The sequence below is a fragment of the Eufriesea mexicana genome, unplaced genomic scaffold (assembly GCF_001483705.2).
Source record: "Eufriesea mexicana isolate 0111107269 unplaced genomic scaffold, ASM148370v2 scaffold10389, whole genome shotgun sequence".
NCBI classification, from domain to species: domain Eukaryota; kingdom Metazoa; phylum Arthropoda; class Insecta; order Hymenoptera; family Apidae; genus Eufriesea; species Eufriesea mexicana.
The window spans coordinates 79,439-99,041 of NW_016918048.1; the positions used below are offsets into that span (position 1 = coordinate 79,439).

Sequence of the window (19,603 nt, forward strand, 5' to 3'; positions counted from 1 at the left end):
GTTACAATGCACTCGAGTGTGCACGGCCCTGTCAAATCCTTTACGATTTATTACCTAGAAGATCTATCAGACCGGGTAATTCAATGTGAAATATTAAAATCGTTCCAAACAATTGCACGGACCTGCAAATTTAATATTTTCACCCTCGCGGCTCAATTCGAGCAACGAATATTCGTGCAAATTTATAACCGTATGCGAGATTTATACGATCCAACGATCACGCCGCGGCATCGCGAAACACGAAAACCACATTCGCGATAAATGGCGAAAGGATGCAGAGGAAAATTATCGGACGGGAAAGAATTCGACTTCGAATTTCCACAAAGCTTCAAGAAGATTGCCAGTGTCCTATCTAGGTTGATTAAATTTTATAGAATCGCTCTTATCACGGAATCTCGATGAACTGTAAAAATCGTAGGATCTCTCGTCCCAGTCGCGTGATGGCGTAATTTCGAGCCGGAAATGGTGAAGTAACCCGTATCAGGGGATCAAGATGTGATTTTTAATAAAAGCTATTTCTCCTAAAATTAAGCTATTTCGAATGAAGTTATTATATAAATAATACTTATTTTTCTAATTTACCAATTTTCTTATCATAATTATTATCTACTAAGTTTCGATATCTCAGTACTATTTAGCCCAAATTTATAAATAACCTAAAAATGTTTATCGAAAAAAATGGGAAATTGGAATTTTTGTATTGCATTCCTGATAGATTTCGTAAAATTGAAATGGGGAAATCGAAGATTAATATTTTTATATTAGATACCTGATAAATCTCGAGAAATCGAAGATTAGTCTTCTCATAAAATTTTATTCGCATTACTGATGGTGATATCGATAATTAATTAATATTAACCGTATTTACAAGGTACATAAAAGTACATAGAATATAATTGGTAAATTTATAAGAAGAAATTTAAAATAACGTCGATTTAAAATCCAACCTCACCTTTACCCTGCTCATCGAGATACTGCAATTTTAATTAGTGAGGAAGATGGAGGATTCACTCTTTGACTAATTACTAGACCACGGATGATTATGTAATAAAGATAGAGAAAGGAAATTACCAATAAAGGATTTTTGGTACGTAGGTACGCGAGAAAGATCGCAGATCCCCGGATTTTTAATTGGAAATTTTCAATGAACGAAGTGGAGCTCGTTTTATGAAGCTATTCTAATGGTAAAGGCATAAACGTTCGACTTTTATAACGTGCTTCTCGTTGATTTAACAGGCTTGTTCCACATTCGGCATTTTATTAGATTTTCGATAATTCGTTCATTAAAAACTTCATGGCTATTATTACACCTGTGTCACCTAGTGAACCGGCTATTTAAAATGCTCCCACTCGCTTAAGGTAATGTTATCGAGCGGAATTTCAATGAAATTTCAGCAAATTCGATTGCTAATTTTCTTCTTCATTTCGACGGCTCTATAAACAACGAGAAGGTATCAGCTTCTTCTCTCTTCGCTCCTAATTACCATTGAGAACATCCTTCATTACAGATGTATAATTAGAGTGTTCTAACAGGAAACTGATTCAGAAATGTACAACTCTAATTAAAACGACAAGCATTCTCTCTACCGTCAATCCTAAATTAATATTTCTACCCTGGGCCAATTTATAATTAATTTATACGGTGAAAACGGCATACGTAAAGTTCCAAAATAAAAATGACTAACCTTTAAAAAGACCTTTAATTTACTTAATATTCCATGGATATTTTATTGCTATTTTGACAAGACGAATTTTCGATTAACGAATACAACGTAAAATAGGAAATGTAATTTTCCCTTTCGAATTTTTTACTCAGATCACTACAATAATAACCGACACTTACTATAATTTAACTTGCCTACACCGCGTTGTAAATAAATACAGATTATTCGACATTACACTATAGTTGACATAGACTATATAATATACAGTGGATAAAGAAGGTATCGACTAACTTACAAGAAAATTCACCTAACCAGAAGATTCTAATTTTTTAATTTCGATGAAAATGTATAAGTATGTATATCACAATGAATTATACCTGCAACAATCTTTCTTCCCACGTAATATCACTCGGAGCAGATGAAATCTGAAACGACTTTGTAATAGTGCAAGATAAAACAAAACTGTTTACACAAAAAGTATTTAATTTTCAACCCTCGGTTTCTCTATCACGAAAAAATTCCGAAGAAAAATTACAATAGGAACATAAAAGATACTACGCCCATGGAAAGTTCCTCTATGTAGAACTCATTATACTCTACATATACACACGCACTATTAACACTAAATCTAATATAGCCTAAATTACCGTTTTCAAAACTTTCATCAAAAATTCCACGTTTTTCTCCCCATATACGCATAATTATTTTTCCAATGTCCCCCGATTATTCTATTCTTTCAAAGTTCTAATTTATTCCCATTCACCGGTCGTTTGACCATGATTGGTTTAGTGTTAAAATCAGAACATTCGTAATAATAATACTTCTCTTACCCACTGTATATCAAAGTCACGACGAGGATACGAAGAATTTACCACAAGCGAGCGTATAAAACTAAATTCCTCTGAGGTCCTCGACCTTGCTCAGCGACGACCATCAACAGCTCTCCGAGCCACCTGCGAGTAAACTGAAAGTGGAAAAATAGGGCGAGCCTAGGGAAGGTCGTAATCTGAAAAACAGCGAACGGTCACGTTCGCGCCATAAAGCCGGCCCGTATCCAATAACTATCGACTACTCTGGAAAAAGAAATTTCCGAAGAGATGGGTCAGTCGATGGATAAGCCCCCCGCGAGATTTCGCAGCTGGCTTTAATGAAAACCTTACCGTCGAGCCTCGATCCAGCTTCCGCGGAAATGAAATTAATCGGAGAGACGACAGAGAGTGCACGACGCGTGTGCGGACTTACGAGTTCGTTCCTTGACGTAACTTCTGGCCCGACATGCGCCTACGCGACGCAATTTCCACCAGAAATCGAATCTTTCGTTCCCGCGTGTGAGTTCATCGCTGGACCGCGTCTAGCGAATTAATAACACGTCGGAAAACACGGCGCTCGCGTCGCCGAGCAGCGCCGCCATTGTATTTCCGCGCGGACAAAGAGGCACCGGCGAGCGGAAAACGCGACGCCGGATGACCAATTGCTCCTTGCCTGTTTCGTTTCGAAACCACTGGTCGGTGATCCTCCGAGGTCGCTATGGGTGTTATTTTCTATGGGACTAGGAGGTTTTTCCGAGATTTTTATCTCGAGATTTGGGAATGTGACGTAGGTGGGGATTATGGTTGATTATGTTGGATTGTAGGGATGATTACGTTGGTCGCTGATATTTGCAAGTCACGAGGTTTGGTATTGTCGATAATAATAAGTTTTTCGATGGTAATTGCGAGTATAGTTAGCTAATGTTTGATACTCGCGATTATACTAATGGCGACTGTGATCACCCAATGTCTAACGCTTGAAATGCTTTATCGGTAACTATAATTACCCTATACCTAACACTTGCGATATACTATCGACGACTATAGGTGACCCAAAGTCTAAATCTGCCAGCTATTCAACATTTAATATTCGCGATTATACTAATGGCGACTGTGGTCATCCAAACGTCTAACGCTTGAAATGCTTTACCGTTGACTATAGTCATCCTATACCCTACACTTACGATGTACTATCGACGACTATAGGTGACCCAAAGTCTGACATTCACTAGGTATTCAACGTCTAATATTCGCGATTATACTAATGGTAACTGTGGTCACCTAAACGTCTAACACTTGAAGTGCTTCATCGGTGACTATAGTCACCCTACACCTAACACTTATGATGTACTATAAGTAACTCAAAGTCTGACACTTACCAGTTATCCAACGACTGATACTCGCAGAATGCCAAGGGTGACTGCAGTCATCCAACGTGACACTCGCGGTACACTAAACACAGTGATTTCAATCCCTTGCCCTACGATTTAAGTTCCAATGGCTCGTGCCTTGATCCACAGTACAGTCCATCACACGTCGAGACACTTCGTCCGAACACTGCGAAGGATAACACGCAACTGACGAGTCTCAACCTGTCTCGACAGAAAAACATCGACGGAAATTAACGCTCACGTGTCGACTTTCGTCGAACGCGACGAAGAACACGGAACTGAGACAAGAAGTCATCGACAAAAACAAAGCACGAACCTGGCCAATGTTTACGTTCAGCTCTATGAACTATGGCTCTCACTCCTGATACTCGTGTTTGACTCGACTTAACATACCATATTATAGGTGAAGGATTAATAAATAGCTTTGGTAAAATAGAGTAGAAAATGTCTCGCATTGGGATCGATCCATACCATGACAGTGCACTCGTAGGCGAGAAACCATTTTATTGGGAAACTTAAGAGGGTTCGAGAAGGTTTCTGAAAGATATTTATCTTGTGATTTGAATACGTAATTTTGATGGGAAATGTGATTGATTTTATAGGTTGCAGAGGTACTCGCATTGGTTACTGATCCTTAAAGGCTGCATCGTTCCTTTCCTCGTTGGGATTCAGGGAGCTCATGAAGGGTTTTGAAAGAATCTTATCGCATGATTTAAGGACGTAACGTTGGTGGAGATCAGGATATACGGGATTACAGAGATATTGCGATTGAAATATGACTAGAATAATTAGGATTACATTCCTCGCACGCTACAGTCGGCTACCATAGCCAAGTTTATCCGCGTTCCACCTCGAGTAAACATAGTATCTGCATAGAATCCCAGTTGCATAACGAGCATTTGTCTTGCCACCTGAAAGTTAAGACACCTAACTAAATCGTAATCCTAAATCCTGTTGCGATACACCTTGCAGAACAGCTAATCTTGAAAACCAGATTACGATGAGCCGTCTGGTATCGAGCAAGAGAAATCCAGCTCCCCTAAACTCTTGATCTTCTTGAGATCAAATAATAAATTGATAATTCTCTTCGGATAGAAAATTGAATCTTCGAGACTTTCGAGATTCAACTTCTTGTAGATTGTTAGACTTCCAGATTAAAGATTCTATTATCTCCTGAAGCTTGTTGGTAGTTAAAGTTTCGTTACGAGATTAGGAACTCTTAATCGATAGGAAACATCAAATGCAGCGACACCAAGGATTCTTTTTCGATCATTTAAGAACACCAGATAAAGTACTAACGAAGTGGAACAGTCTTAAACTTCGATCAATCTCGAGTCAGGTGATGAACGATCTAGAGATTCTCAATTGTAGATTAAACACCTCCAATTTCGTTATCAATAAACCATAGAAAGGACTACCCTTGCGAATTTCACCGATTTTTCAAACGAAAAGTACAATACTCTAACTCCTCAATTTTGTTTTATAAATTCGGTGAATTTTCCTATTATAATTTATAAAGTGTGTAATTTTTGGTAACACTGATTTCACAATGGTGTGCACCATACATAACCTCTTCTGATTATTAGTGTTGCGTCTCAAACACTGCTCACGTTCGTAGTTTCGCAGGGTTGTAAGGCCCAGATGCAACCATGTTCCAAGGAATACTCTAAATTAATCGAGCTAGATCTGGTTAGGGTTAAACTAAAGAGCTCTGAAGTGCGACTGTTCCTGAGTTGATTGTCATGGATTTGTCTTGAATGCTTAAGATCCGAGATAGAATTCCTTGCTTGGTCGTGATGCTTGTCTTGTCTTCTTGGGACTTTGAGGAGAACGGTCTCTGTAACTCGTGGTTTCATAAATTCGTATGTCTTCTGATTGGTTGGTATGAAATGTAAATGACAGATGTCTTCCTATTAGTTGTGAATAATATTGAAGGTATTAGCTTCGACGTCATTCGGTGGTGGTGGATGTTTAAACAAATTGGGTCCTTATGCCCATCGTCTCAAGGCTGATTTATTAGTCCTTGTAAAGGTTCGCCCAAGTGATGGCCAGGTGACAGTGAGTGTCCACGAATGAACGGACGCTAGCATCGACATAAACTAGCGATAAGTCCTCCACTTAACTCGGGATGTTGAGTCCTAGAGCCGCAACAATTAGAGTACGTCGTTTCATAGAATCCCAAAACAATTGACGAGAGTCGTTTTCTTAATGAATCTTCCTCTTCCATCAGAAGCTCGGAACAAATGACAGAGAAATCGAAGAGGAGATCTCGAGGATAAAAGGGAATAAAGGAAACTCTTATCTATATACCATGAACACGGTTCAGTTGAACGTCTCGCGCGTTACGAGAGTATCTCCTTGGGAGCGTTAAATCCGTGGAAATTACGCGACACTTCGACACCGGGAGAGTTAGGCGAGTCCAGGCCAGGAAAGGTCGATCCCCCGGGAATTTAAATCCGACTCTTTAACCGCGCGGAACGCGGAAGCCGCTTCGAGAGGTTTCTTACTTTCGAGCCTCTCCTCGCCGTGCCACTTGGAAAAATAATTTCAGCGGAATGAAGCCGAGGAAATTGCTTTGATTAAAATATCGAGAACCGTATAAGACGCCGGAGGTTACCGTCTCCGGTCAAGGTCGGACAGGATATTGTGCCACAAATTGAATGGGAATGAAAACTTGGCGATCCGCTGGATCCATAGGCTTAATCCTCGTTCGTGGTGGTTGCCGGGGGTAAAAGTGGGATTACGTCTTCTGGCAGGCATTGTTTTGCACTGTAATCGCGTTTTCATCTCGGGAAACATCGGAACCTCGATGATTTGTTTAGTCCTCGGGTATGTAAGGTCTCGGAGACGAGAAATTGCAGAAGATAATGAAGAATCTAGGAAAGGATCTCACGGTGGAAATGTGAAGTTGACAGTCTTAAAGATGGCTGTTCGTTACTTCGTCGTCTGTCTATCTGATGAACTAGAAGGCACAGAGAAGCGTCCTGAATAACTACGTTATGGGCCTTCGATGCTGGATTCATCGAATCATCGTTGCAAATGGACCACTTCGAAATGTAGAGATTCGTTCGTGGAACTCTTTGATGTTATGATCAAAAGACATGTCTATTATCGATAGAAGATTAAACGTTATATCTATACACTTGGTACACTATCTGGTCCAACCAACGAGAACTTTTTCAGCAATGAATCCTCCATTTCCTGTCTCGCATAAATTCTTAACTTCTCATTTTCTAAATGCAGCTTTACTTCCTTGCTCCTGGAGTCCTCACTCTAGTTAATGTCGAGCTTCGATGCTAAGTATTTTCTGAATACTGTCAGGCATTTGTTGTCAAACGTATTGTCAGGTACCTTTAAATTAGTTTCACCATCTCAATTTGTCACGAACCGTCCAAATTCTTAACTTCTCATTTTCTAAATGCAGCTTTACTTCCTTGCTCCTGGAGTCCTCACTCTAGTTAATGTCGAGCTTCGATGCTAAGTATTTTCTGAATACTGTCAGGCATTTGTTGTCAAACGTATTGTCAGGTACCTTTAAATTAGTTTCACCATCTCAATTTGTCACGAACCGTCCTAACAGGACAAATAGGATTCACGTTCATGCGATTCTCGTTCACAGTTCTCCTGTTCTTCACACTATGTTCGAGTTCAAATCGAGCTTCGATGATAAGTATTTTCTGAATACTGTCAGGCATTTGTTGTCAAACGTATTATCAGGTACCTTTAAATTAGTTTCACCATCTCAATTTGTCACGAACCGTCCTAACAGGACAAACAGGATTCACGTTCATGCGATTCTCGTTCACAGTTCTCCTGTTCTTCACACTATGTTCGAGTTCATGTGTATGGTCAGACACTCTGCCCAACAGGAACGGAGTCAAAAGATCTGTCATTAACAGTTGTAACAGGACAAACAGGATTCACGTTCACTCTATTCCTGTTCTTAACAGGCTGTCATGTTTGAGTTCGCGTGTATCATCAGACACTCTGTACAGCACTGTTGCGAGGATTAAATGTCCCGTTTCATCACAGGTGACTGAAGTATCCGACATGATCGCGATACTTTATGAAAATATATAAAATAAAATCCAATTATACTCGCGTTCTGACGTGAGAAAATTCCTTGTTAAGAATTCTAACAGGACAAATAGGATTGGTGAAAATGGTGAGCTGAAAATGAATTTATCGAGTGGATCTCTCGAAACAGAGATGAACTAATCACCGCTGTCTGCTCCATTCGTACATCTTCGACACCGAGACTTCTCTTTCGCGCTTCGACGAAACTGCACTAAATTACGGAACAATTTAATCACGCTGGAGAACAGTGTCTTTCCGAGGCACGACGTGCCGCGGACCAATTTTTCACCGTGCCAGGAGAGTGTCCGCCCGGCAAATTGATAGCTTCCGCGTTCTCTAGGCACACGATTTCCCGTGCGCGATCATTAAGATACACGAAGGTTGCAAGCGTGACGGGTGGAAAAAACGAAACATCCTCTGCTCCTTTTCCCTCTGCTGCTGCTGTAGCGTTCCGTGGTCGGGCCAGCTGACCCAGCTGGTACTTGCATCTCTCTGGCAGCACGCCTAACGACGAGACCGCTTAATGACCGGAGCTGCAACCCCACACGACTGAGGAGCAAACCGGCAAGAAGATCCACGCTCCACAAGGAGTGCCTCGATCCTTGGAACGGGTCGAATTTAATCCGTCGTTAGCTGGAGACCCAACGAATCGCAAATCGAATCTTCTCGTTTGCCGTTGACCTTAAGCCTCGGGCCAGACCCGGAGATTCCTCTGGACAGTTTGTCGAGTTCTCTATTCTGCTATCCGTTATCGAATCGCGACTCCGGGCAAGTGTCCCCCAGGTCGATCGAATTTCGCTGAATCGTCGTTCCATCTATTTTCTCCATTGATTATTCTCGATAGTTCGTCCGCTCTGCGGATCACTGGATTTTGACATTGTTTTGTTGGGATCGTCGACTGTGTAGAGTTCCGTGGAGAAATTTCAACGAGATTATCGAGAATTTAAGATGGTAGAAAGACGAATAGGATGTCAAAGATATCAGCTTTCCTTTGCCTGCAAGCATTAAGTTGGGCTTGAGGATGTAACGAGATTGACAAGGTTCTCTCTTGACGACGCTTCGAAGGTCCACTGTGATGACTGTATTACAGCAAAATCAGGGGTACTCGTGTGTGATCCTAGTGTGTCCTGTTCTCACTCTGGAAATTGGTATTTGCTCTCTGCCTGTGAAATTTTAAGATTCGTTGGAAGTTTGAAATTCAAATTGCTGTCAAACTTTTGTAGATCCTCATAGTGGTGTCTTCCATAAGTATTAGAGACGTGAATCTATTTCTGAGACAATCGTGTAATTGTAAATGGCTATGCTTATGGCTGTGAGTACTTGTAAAGTGACAAGACGTGTTTGAAAATTCAAATTTCTGCCAAATTTTTGTTGATCCTCGTAAAGGTGTCTGCCATAAATATTGGAGACACGAATCTATTTCAGAGACAATCGTGTAACTATAAATGGCTATGCTGATGGCTGTGAGTACTTGCAAAGTGACGAGACGAGTTTGGAAATTGAATTTTTGATTTTTGAAGTATGGAATTTTTTTGCAACTTTTGTCAATCTCTTCTACAGGGTCTGTGTACCGATATTTGAAACGATTTTCTCGAGACTTCAAAGCAGGTAACCACGTTACGTGATATCGTGTTATCCTGGCCTCGCTTTGTTCCAACGGAAACTATCTTTCACCGTGGAAAATTGAAACGGGAAGTAGAACGTGGAAATTCCTGTAAACTATAATTAAACCTTCCGATTGATTTTTCTACCGCGTTTGCATTCGTTTCATATCGTGCGAGTACAACAGCAGTTCATTGTAAAGCAATCGCACTCGTTTCTGATCGAATCTCAAATCAAAATTTGAAATGAGGGATTAATATTTTACGAGGCCAAGTTGTCTAGACGGTACCTCTATTCAAATTAGGATCTTCCATTGTGAGGGGGATGAAAGTATCTATAAATTCGCTTTGAGTCTACGCGAATTATCATCCGAGTCGACTTTCGAGCTCATCCTATTGAATTAAACATCGATTACTACGATTCCGTTCCACGAATCTTTTTCATCCCCGTTTTCCACCATCCACCGGAATTATTCATTCATACATGTAGATCGTATGCTTCTCGTTCTCGATGGCTCTGTTTCAACGAAACATAATTAGTACGAGGCCTAACGATGCAGAAGGCTCTTGAACTTCAGCATCTGCGATGTACATCGCAGAACAGTGTTACGAGAAATGCGGTCAGGGATAAACTAGACCGATGCGCAAGACGGTATTCCAGCCCTTTAGCTCCCTAAAGAATTCCACAGCGTCACGATAAGTAGAATAAAAATGAGATTTTAGAGGGAACGGAATAGACGGGGATATAGGAGAAAATTTCAAATATCAAGGAGAGGAAAAACGCGAAGATATATTCTCCTAACTTGCAAGCGAAAACTCAAATAGGATATTTGACGCTATCCAAAATGGATAAAATAATTTGAAATGGATATGTATGAAAAGCTTCCTGATTTAGTTGCCACTCCATTAATTGCCATAATATGCCAATCATTGAATTGGAACTGAATTAAACCGTGAATTAGATGATAAAATTTTAATTGGAAATGTCTTAAAAATTATTGAGTAGTGGCAGCTATAATCGTATACCTTTGCCATCTGGGAAACTAAGTCTACTATCAAGCAAAGTTTGAACTAAATCAGGGATTTCAAGACCTTGCTGTCTTCTTGTTAGATATTTCCACTTCTAGAGATATCGGGGTGCCACGTCAATGGGGGCCTGGTTTACGTCTTTGCGACCCCTATGACCTAACCTAACTTAACCTAACCTAGACCTAACCATCTCGAATGCTTGGGCTAGTCCCTGAAAAAGACAGTTCGTTTGCGACTGTAGACTATGGAACAGAGCTTTTCCAGAACGAGACACTGTGTTTTCTGTACCAGGCCCCCCTCGCGTAAATAAAGCCCTCTCATTGACACGAAATAGAGCCTTGATTTCTTAAATACCCACGACTTATCTTCAGATAGTACATACGAAAGAATTTAATAGGTAGAGTGTATGGAAAGTCTAGAAACCGAGATAAAAATTCGTGTCTTTTATACGATTAAACGAAGTCCTAGTAGAATTGACAGCCATCGATAAACAGGAAGAAGCCCAAGAATTTCGTTTCATTCGGTCTATCTTTGGCCGTGAACGTCTAGGCGTAGGCGGAAAGAGCCCTGGCTGGCTCGAAGACAATGAAAGGATGCGGGAATGAAGGGTACGAATGGCTGGAAAGTATAAAAGCGGAGAGACAGTGTCTAAAGAACACGGGACACGCTCCAGGTCACCGGAAGTACGAGGATTCCGGGGTCGGAGGAGCGAAAAAGGAAAGTGGGCGGATGAGAATTTTCGCTGAGGAACGAAAGGGGAAAAAGTGGAGAAAGAAATGCACGAGACTCTCTGCCTCTGTGTATACGTGTCGCGTGCCTGTGTGCGTATACTTGCGTGTGCGTGTGCGAAGGTATAAAAGTTTCGAAAACGACCGAGTGGATACGCGTGATCTAAATGCGAGAAGAGGAAAGAAGGCAAATAGGGGTGTAAAGAAATCGCTCAGAAAAATGTGCGTCGGCGTTAACCGGAAGTGAGGCCGTCGGGATGTATGCCTCGAATACTAGAGCTTCGATCTGCTCAGATTCTTGGCACAGACGAGATCAAATTTGTCAAAATACCGGGTGTGTCACAATTTCGAAGACGTATTTACGTTGACGATTCAGTTCCTTCGAGAAATTTCGAGAAATTATCACTCGAATGTGGCATAATTACAAATTGCGTTCGATCGAATTGATGTATCACAGAGATACTCTGACATGTCTGGGTATCTTCATTTTCTTGAGTATAATATTCGCGAATTCGGAGAATTGAAATAAAAAATTTGAAAATCGAATTATGGTACACGGTAGATTCGTTCCAAATGTTATCTCCAAAACTGACGTTAGCTCATAAATCGCGAGATTCGTTCGTGACAAACGATGTAACAAAAATCTTGCATTGGCCAGGTTCCATGGCATCGGATGACAACTAACGGGCTTAAAATCGTTGCCACGGGGTCAAAAACACTCGCGTTCTTTTTGAAACGTATACTCGAACGAGCCACTAAAAATAAGAGAGAATTCCTATCTACCATTCGTCGAATACACCGTGAGTATTTCGCGGAACGAGCCATTGGAACCGCCTCGAGTCTCAGATGACAGCTACCGGGTGCCATTGTCGTTCAAATTCCAACCAGTCGAGATAAAGGACCGATGAGAACTCTGATTCCGCGAATCATAGAATACACACGTTTGTAGAAACCACGTAGTCCATCGAATTTTAGCATTTTTCTGAGCGTTTGAGGTTAGAGTACTAGCGATGAGCACGTGAGGATCGAACAGGGCAGGCAGTCGTTGGAGCAAGCTGAACGTGAGAGGGAGGATAAAAACGGACGAAAGAAAGAAAGAAAGAGAGAGAAGGGCAAGTAAGGAGGAACGAACGGAGGAGATAAGGGAAAAGATATAGAGAGAAAGAAAAGAGAGAGAGAAAGAGGAGAAAGGCTCCGGCGGGGGCCGCTCGTCCATGAACCGAGGACACTGATCACATCCTCCTTGGACTGATCGGCTCTTTTTCTCGTTTCCTGATCCGTAGGTACGTCTTCACGATAGTCAGCTACCTAATCGGCGTCTTCATATTCGCCACGATCGTTGGCCAGGTCGGGAACGTGATCACGAATCGAAACGCGAATAGGCTGGAGTTCGAGAGGTTGCTGGACGGTGCCAAGACCTACATGAGACACCATAAGGTGCCGGGTGAAATGAAGAGGCGGGTGCTCAGGTGGTACGACTACAGCTGGTCCAGAGGAAGGATACAGGGTGGTGGTGACATCAACACCGCTCTCGGTCTGCTTCCGGACAAGCTGAAGACCGAGCTGGCGCTGCACGTGAATCTCTCCGTGCTGAAGAAGGTTACCATCTTCCAGGTGAGTTCTTCTTGGGTCTTCTTTTACGTTTATTACCTTCTACTCTTCTCACTCGAGATACATTTTTGTCGATCGATGGATTCTGTGAGATGGCTTGGCGATGGCTTTCTTTTAGATAGATCCCTAGCCACGATAGCGAGAGGAACAGGTGATTTCTTAAAATCTTTGAGAAATATACGAAGATGTAAGTAAAGGGGATGAAATGAATTCATTTGATGAGTTTGATTATTTACTATATCGGCAATCTTGGGTTAATATTAATAATCGTTTTTATCGACACTTTTGAATATTGCCATGACGTGTGTTTTGTTTTTAAATCATTTTATTTCTAAATAAAGTTTCATCCATGTATATCGTATTCTAATATCGTTGTCATTTTTTCACGAATTCTGCAAATATTTATTGCAAATTTCCAATGGCTCAGTTTGATTAGGCCAAGATTTATTCGTGGATTTATGACTTATAAGTAATCCTCCAGTCGTACGACTGGCGATGGTATGACTTTCAATTTCGCGAGAAGTATTTTTAATCAAAACGTTGAACTATAGTGGGAAAGGAACGCGATGATTGCGTGAATTATTGGTAAATTCCCCATTTCTCTTGGAAATAGTAGAAATAATCCTATATAAAGAGGCCCTGCATGCCAGCATGACTATTGATTTGAATTCGATATTCCACATTCGCTTCTGTTATTTAAGCTATTAAAAAAATATTTATCGTGAATGTAAAATTCGATAGATATTTCAAACTCTCAAGCTAGGACTATCTCCTGCTCTCTATTCACCATAAGGTTACCGAAAGCTACTACAAATGCGAACAGCTTTTCTATCTTTCTAAATAATTGGACCAGAATTACTCTGTATAATTAAATTCGACACAGTCTCATTAATTAACCATACTCAACTAAATTAATTGTTTATTTCCCAAAATACCTGACAACTTGACAGAATTGGAGACATCAAAGTGATCCTCCTGTTTGTCACAGGCTCCTTGCAACTTTTCAAATAATTCAGGAAGATCTATAGATTTATTTATCTATAATGTTCAATTAAGTATGCTGAACGCAAACAATAATAATTGCTATACATAATCGTGTTTCCATCTGGTAGAAAGCGAATATTAACCTTGTCTACAGTATCATCGTATCTTCAGCAACTGCAAAATGAAATTATCCGAACCTAATTATATTGGTTTCATTGATAATACCAAACTTGATATAGTCTTATTAAAACCTGATAAAACAAGAAATTTTCCAAAAATTCGGGAGAATATGTTTAATACGATTAAATCTGATACACGGTCTCGTTGAAACCTGACACAAATACACAGCCACGCAGTTTCTACAATTTTCGAATAATTAAATTTGATACGAGGTCTTCTTAACCCTCTGCGCTCGACGATTTTTTGACTAAAGAAGGGTACGAATTGAAAAATTTTCTCTAAAACTGACGATACTTTTTTCAATAGTAAATAAGAAATAATAATTAACACGTCGAATTATTTCATTTTGGTACCTCGCACACTGTTACATTATTTTAAATTTGAAATATTAATTAATATCGAGCTTCGAAATTTTATCAAATGGCGACTCAAGGGTGCCTCTCGAGTGCAAAGGGTTAATTAACCACGCTATGCGAAATTAGATAAAAATTTCTTGAAATACCCGATAACTCGGCAAAAGGAGAGATATCGAAATGATAATTTTCCTCTCTCCGCGAAATCTACTGGAAAATCATTTTATGTGGTTTAAAGGCCCGATAAATAGGGCTTTCATGCCTCTTTGCGAAGGATACATCAGCGCTACATAGTTCGTTCGATCGTGGAAAGACGAAATAAGAGGATATTTCAGCTCGGCAGAACCGTATCTCATATCTTTTTGTTCCTCTTTCATTTTCTTTCTTTTCACTGCCACTGTATTGCCGCCACCGTATTGACAATGCGTCGAGGTGGTCGATACAAAAGGCAGGTGACATATAGCTCAATTTATATCGTATATTATATGCACGTATGCGAAAGGCGTGTCTATGCAGCCACGGAAGAAAATTTCTTCGTCGAGACGACGTGGAAATATTACCTCGTATTAGAAAACAGGCATCTGTGCAGCCGCGAAAGAAGATTCCGCGTTTAAATGGCGTAAACATATTGCTTCTGCGTATATTAGGAGATCACACGATGATAACAGTGTGCCTTCATGCGGGGAAAAAATGGCGGAAATATTGCACGAGAACGGAAGAAAGATTACAGCCATGAAATAAATTAATCGGTGATCCACGCGAGGAAATTTTAATACTAAACTTGCCATAATCTAAATCACCCCTTACCAAAATTTCATTAAAAATTCTACATCCAACGTTATCGTCTTAATCTTCGCGATTTTTCTTCCGATATACGTATAGTCATTTTCTTAATGTCTCCCGTTACTCCATTTTTGAAAAATCCTACTTCTTTTTCATTCACCGACCATTTGACTGTAATAGGTTTAGTATAAGCAGCAGATTCTAACGATTAAATACAAAATTCGGATATCTATGTGAATATCGTATCTTCTAAATAATATAATAATGTTAATTTTCGATGTTAAATTTCGAAATAAATTTTTCGATAAGAACCGATTTACTGTTTTAGGGTTGTAATGGTATTTAGAACGGAGTTTCGATTATCAGAAGATGGCAGAAGGTTGGATTACCTCAAATTTAATCCCGATAAAAATTCCCTAATTTCGCACTCGCGTGCATTACGATACGACTGTTAAAAATACGAGCAACAAATTTCGAATAAATAACACGTAATTACATATTAATTCTGACATTTAATCCTCCGTTATTTCACTTTCCACGCTGCAGTAGTAAAGTCGACGAATGACGATAAATATCGAATCATTTTGTACTTCTACTTTTGTACCTCCACGAACAAAAAGATAGAAAAATCGTGAAAAATGCGCGCGAGTGATTTAACAAAAATTCCATAACATGGCGCCAATCAAAATGAAGGAAAATGAAAAAATTCCTTCGTCATTTCTTTCTGTCACGCTTTTCAAAAATTTCCAAAAGTTAAACCTGACATAATACCCTTTACGCTTCTCTGAAGTTGAAATAAATTTTAATAACTATTATTCCGTACCTAATTTCCTAATTTCTTATCCATAATCAGCACGCGATATCTGTAATTAGGTGACCAATTGCACCCTAACGCATTTATCCATCTGGAATGCCATTTCGATTCAGATAAAATCGACGCTGAAATACGCGCAATCCTGAGACCTTATCGATCATCTTTAATGGCAATTCCAGTTCAATTCGGTATGTTCAAGCATGACTTCTCGCACGACTCCGGGGCAACTGGTCTTGTAATGGGTCTAGCCTCCAAAGTGCTTACAGTCGATGTTGAGATGATGGACCATGCATTATCCGAGTGATTGTTTGGGTGAACTTAGAGTACATATGGGCTCACGTGATACTCATTAATAACGTCACGAAAAATTGCTATCTTGCAAAAGCTCGGTCTTTAAAAGCAATTACCTAATATCGTATCTTCCAAAATAATCGTTTACCTAATATTTCTTATTTAACTGTATAAAATGTCTTCCGAATTTGTTACAAATATATTTTAAGGGATTTAGAAATTTTCAAAGTGTCGTTTAAAATTAATTTTTCAATTGATTTAAATTAATTCACGCTGATTGCACATTGATTAACCGCGCAGAGAATTTTAATTTTTGATTATTGTATTTAATAGGATATTTAATTTTAAGATCGAAGTATTTATTGTATATTTTTTTTGTTTTTATTTAAATGGATTTGGAATTATGCTTCAAAGATATGGATAAAGTAAATCGAAGTGTGTTCGGAATTTCCTGGATCATTTTGCGCGTAGTATATACCCCCGTGCAATGCATTTTCCTAAATAGCTAATGTTTCGTGATGAACAAACAAGGCTTACTTCCTGTGTATTATTAGCAAACAATGGATCAATTGACCTATTGTTAACTTGTATGGTAAACAAGCATAATAAGATTGAACCTCTGGCAATCAGCCTACGTTCGCAGTAAATAAGACTTCTAGACATAAACCCGATACAGCTCGAAGCCCCAATTAGCTAGATTAAAGGGGACAAAATTCATCGTCTTCCATGAAACTTCCAACCATCGTTATCGTTACGTTAATCAAAGCTGCATAATTTTCGTAACATTTCCGCCAGACTCCGCTGCCATAAAATTCCTGCTTCCCGAAGCCGATACCTGAACCCTCGCTACCTGTCTCACCCCGAGCACCCTGGTATCCTAATCACTTTATACCCCGACGCTTGCACGTCCATTTCCTTCGCGATATACCTCTCTAAAGTTCAAGACGCGAAATTTCGTTCGCCATAAAAACCCGTAGAAATTTTAATCCCGCAATTTTACGACCCTCGTCCTATCCACGCGAGCTGGGTAAATATACAGGGATGCAGGGTGGCTTTGCTCCCTTCGAAAATACGGGCATATACTTCGCCTAAATGATTTCCATGAGAACACGTGGGGACTAGACGCGACAACGCGTCGAATAAAGAATAAATGGTGGGCGAGGGGGGCGAAGGGGAGATATAGATTGAGAATTTAGGAAAGAAGGGGAGAAGAAGAGAGAAAGAAAGGGGGAAAATGCAAAAGATAGAACCATAGCCAAAGAGGATAGTATTAAAATTAAGAAATGGGATTAACATTGAGTCTTTGTTATTTTGTTATGCTTTGTGTTTGTTAGTTTTGTTGTTTTTAAGAATTCGTATTTCTTTTATTTTTGCTCTATTTGGACTTTAGGTTTCTTTTTATGAGCCCTATAACTATTGGACACTCAAATCACCCAGGCACAACTTGAGCACTAGTAGAGCTTAAGGTCATTTGGAGGTTATGTTCAATTCGTCTCAACCTCAGCAACAAACCTATGACATCAAAAATATGTAGTATCGTTGAAGAAAGTCAAAATTATTTTAAATCTTTTCACGTAAAAGGAATTTCTTGGGAACTAGTAATAGGGGACAATGTACCCCATCAAACGTTAAATAAACAAATTTTGTCTGAAACATTTTTTAATCGCATTACTGGAAACGCCTTAAGAATGTTGACTTAACTTAACGCACATACTCTGTGTATATGATTTAGGCGAATTTTTTTGTGTCGTTGGATAATGCCAAAAGCATAAGGAAACGAAATTCGTTTGTAATTGTTGAAATAGACGTAGGAAATTTATGACGTGGTCTGAAAGGGTCTAGATGTAGTGGAAGAGTGGAAGAGAGAAGAAAACCCAAAAATCATGAGAAGGGAGAAGAGATTCACCCTGTCGGACCTGTTGGTATAGCACCCTTTGCTATACCAAAGCCTTTAATCTCTATTGCGAGTTTTATTTTACCCACGGTTTAATTTTTACCGGTTCCCTTTCTAATTCAACAGTAATCCTCTCAGGAAAACGATAAAGATCATGCGCCATGTTATGTTAAAAAATAAAAGTTCCACTTCATACTCGAGGTGCTCTGCTCTTTCTCGTTACTGGGTATCACGGTGTCTCGTAGTGCACAGCTGATGCAGGTGGATCAAGAGAGACGTGGGGTACGAATAATGATGGAGGAAACGTTGGAAGATTATTCTGTCCGAGGAAACGTCGTTTGATCGTAGGAAAAAGGGGAAAAGCAGGGGATGGAACGGTTTTAATCCACGATTCTGCGAACGTCGCGATAAAAATTGACGTAATCGACGGGAGGCTGACAAATTGAATGGCTTTGTTCCAGGTGTCGCGAGAAATTGGAATGTAAGATGTCGCTTAAGACTGAACCCCTTGCACAATCGCTGTGTTCTGTTGGTAAATGATGGTAATACGGTTCCGAGTCTTAAGCTATTTCAAGTTCCTTGTGCAGTTCCTACTTCAGTTCCTTTTAAAACAGTTGGCTTATTCGTTAGCAATTTCGTGATCGCTATATTATTATTAATATATACTTTATATCCTTATATGATACAATATTATATAATACTATTTTATTCGAAGATGCAGCTTTGAAAACTTCATCAACTCTGTCAATTTTAGAAAATAATTCCTTTATATATAATACAATATAATGAATTGTATTATTATATAATATTGTTTCAATCATTTATACTGTATATATTATATATATACTATATTTCGAATGAAATAGCTTCTAAATACAACATCAAAAATTTCGTCAATCTTCGTTTATTAACGTACATTTTATTACCAATTTTGAAAAATAATTCCTAGTAAGAAAAACCTAGTGATATTCAGGAAATATTAAAATATTTATTTAATTTACAGAAATTCCAACTAAGTTGAAATTAGTTGATTTAGATAATAATTCTTGGTAAGAAGAACCTACATTCTATTTACAGAGGTTGCAACTTGGAATTAGTTCATATACATGTCTCGATTCAATTAAGCCCCATTTCCACGAAGAAGTTAAAGAAATTAAACTCGACCAAAGTGGATTATATTTGCAGGGTAAAAATATCAGGTGCAAGGAACCGTCTGAATCCTTCGATGAAATTTATCGCAAAATGGACGTTTATTATATTTCGATGGCAATGTATCGCGGGATCTGCAGTTCGCATGCGTACAAAGCACAACGCGAACATGATTGTTTGCATAATAAACACATGTGCGTACTATGATATTAGCTGTGATATTAGAGTAAACCTACGTATTTCAC

At 39.4% G+C, this 19,603-nt stretch overlaps 1 protein-coding gene across 1 annotated transcript in view; it reads left to right on the top strand.

Moving 5' to 3' along the window:
- The window catches only part of LOC108553440 (potassium voltage-gated channel subfamily H member 5), a 102,521-nt gene that overhangs the window by 55,584 nt on the left and 27,334 nt on the right, over window positions 1–19,603 (top strand). Inside the window, exon 3 of the mRNA XM_017908333.1 lies at window positions 12,583–12,913. Coding sequence (XP_017763822.1) covers window positions 12,583–12,913 — 331 coding nt within the window. The remainder of the gene's footprint in view (window positions 1–12,582; window positions 12,914–19,603) is intronic.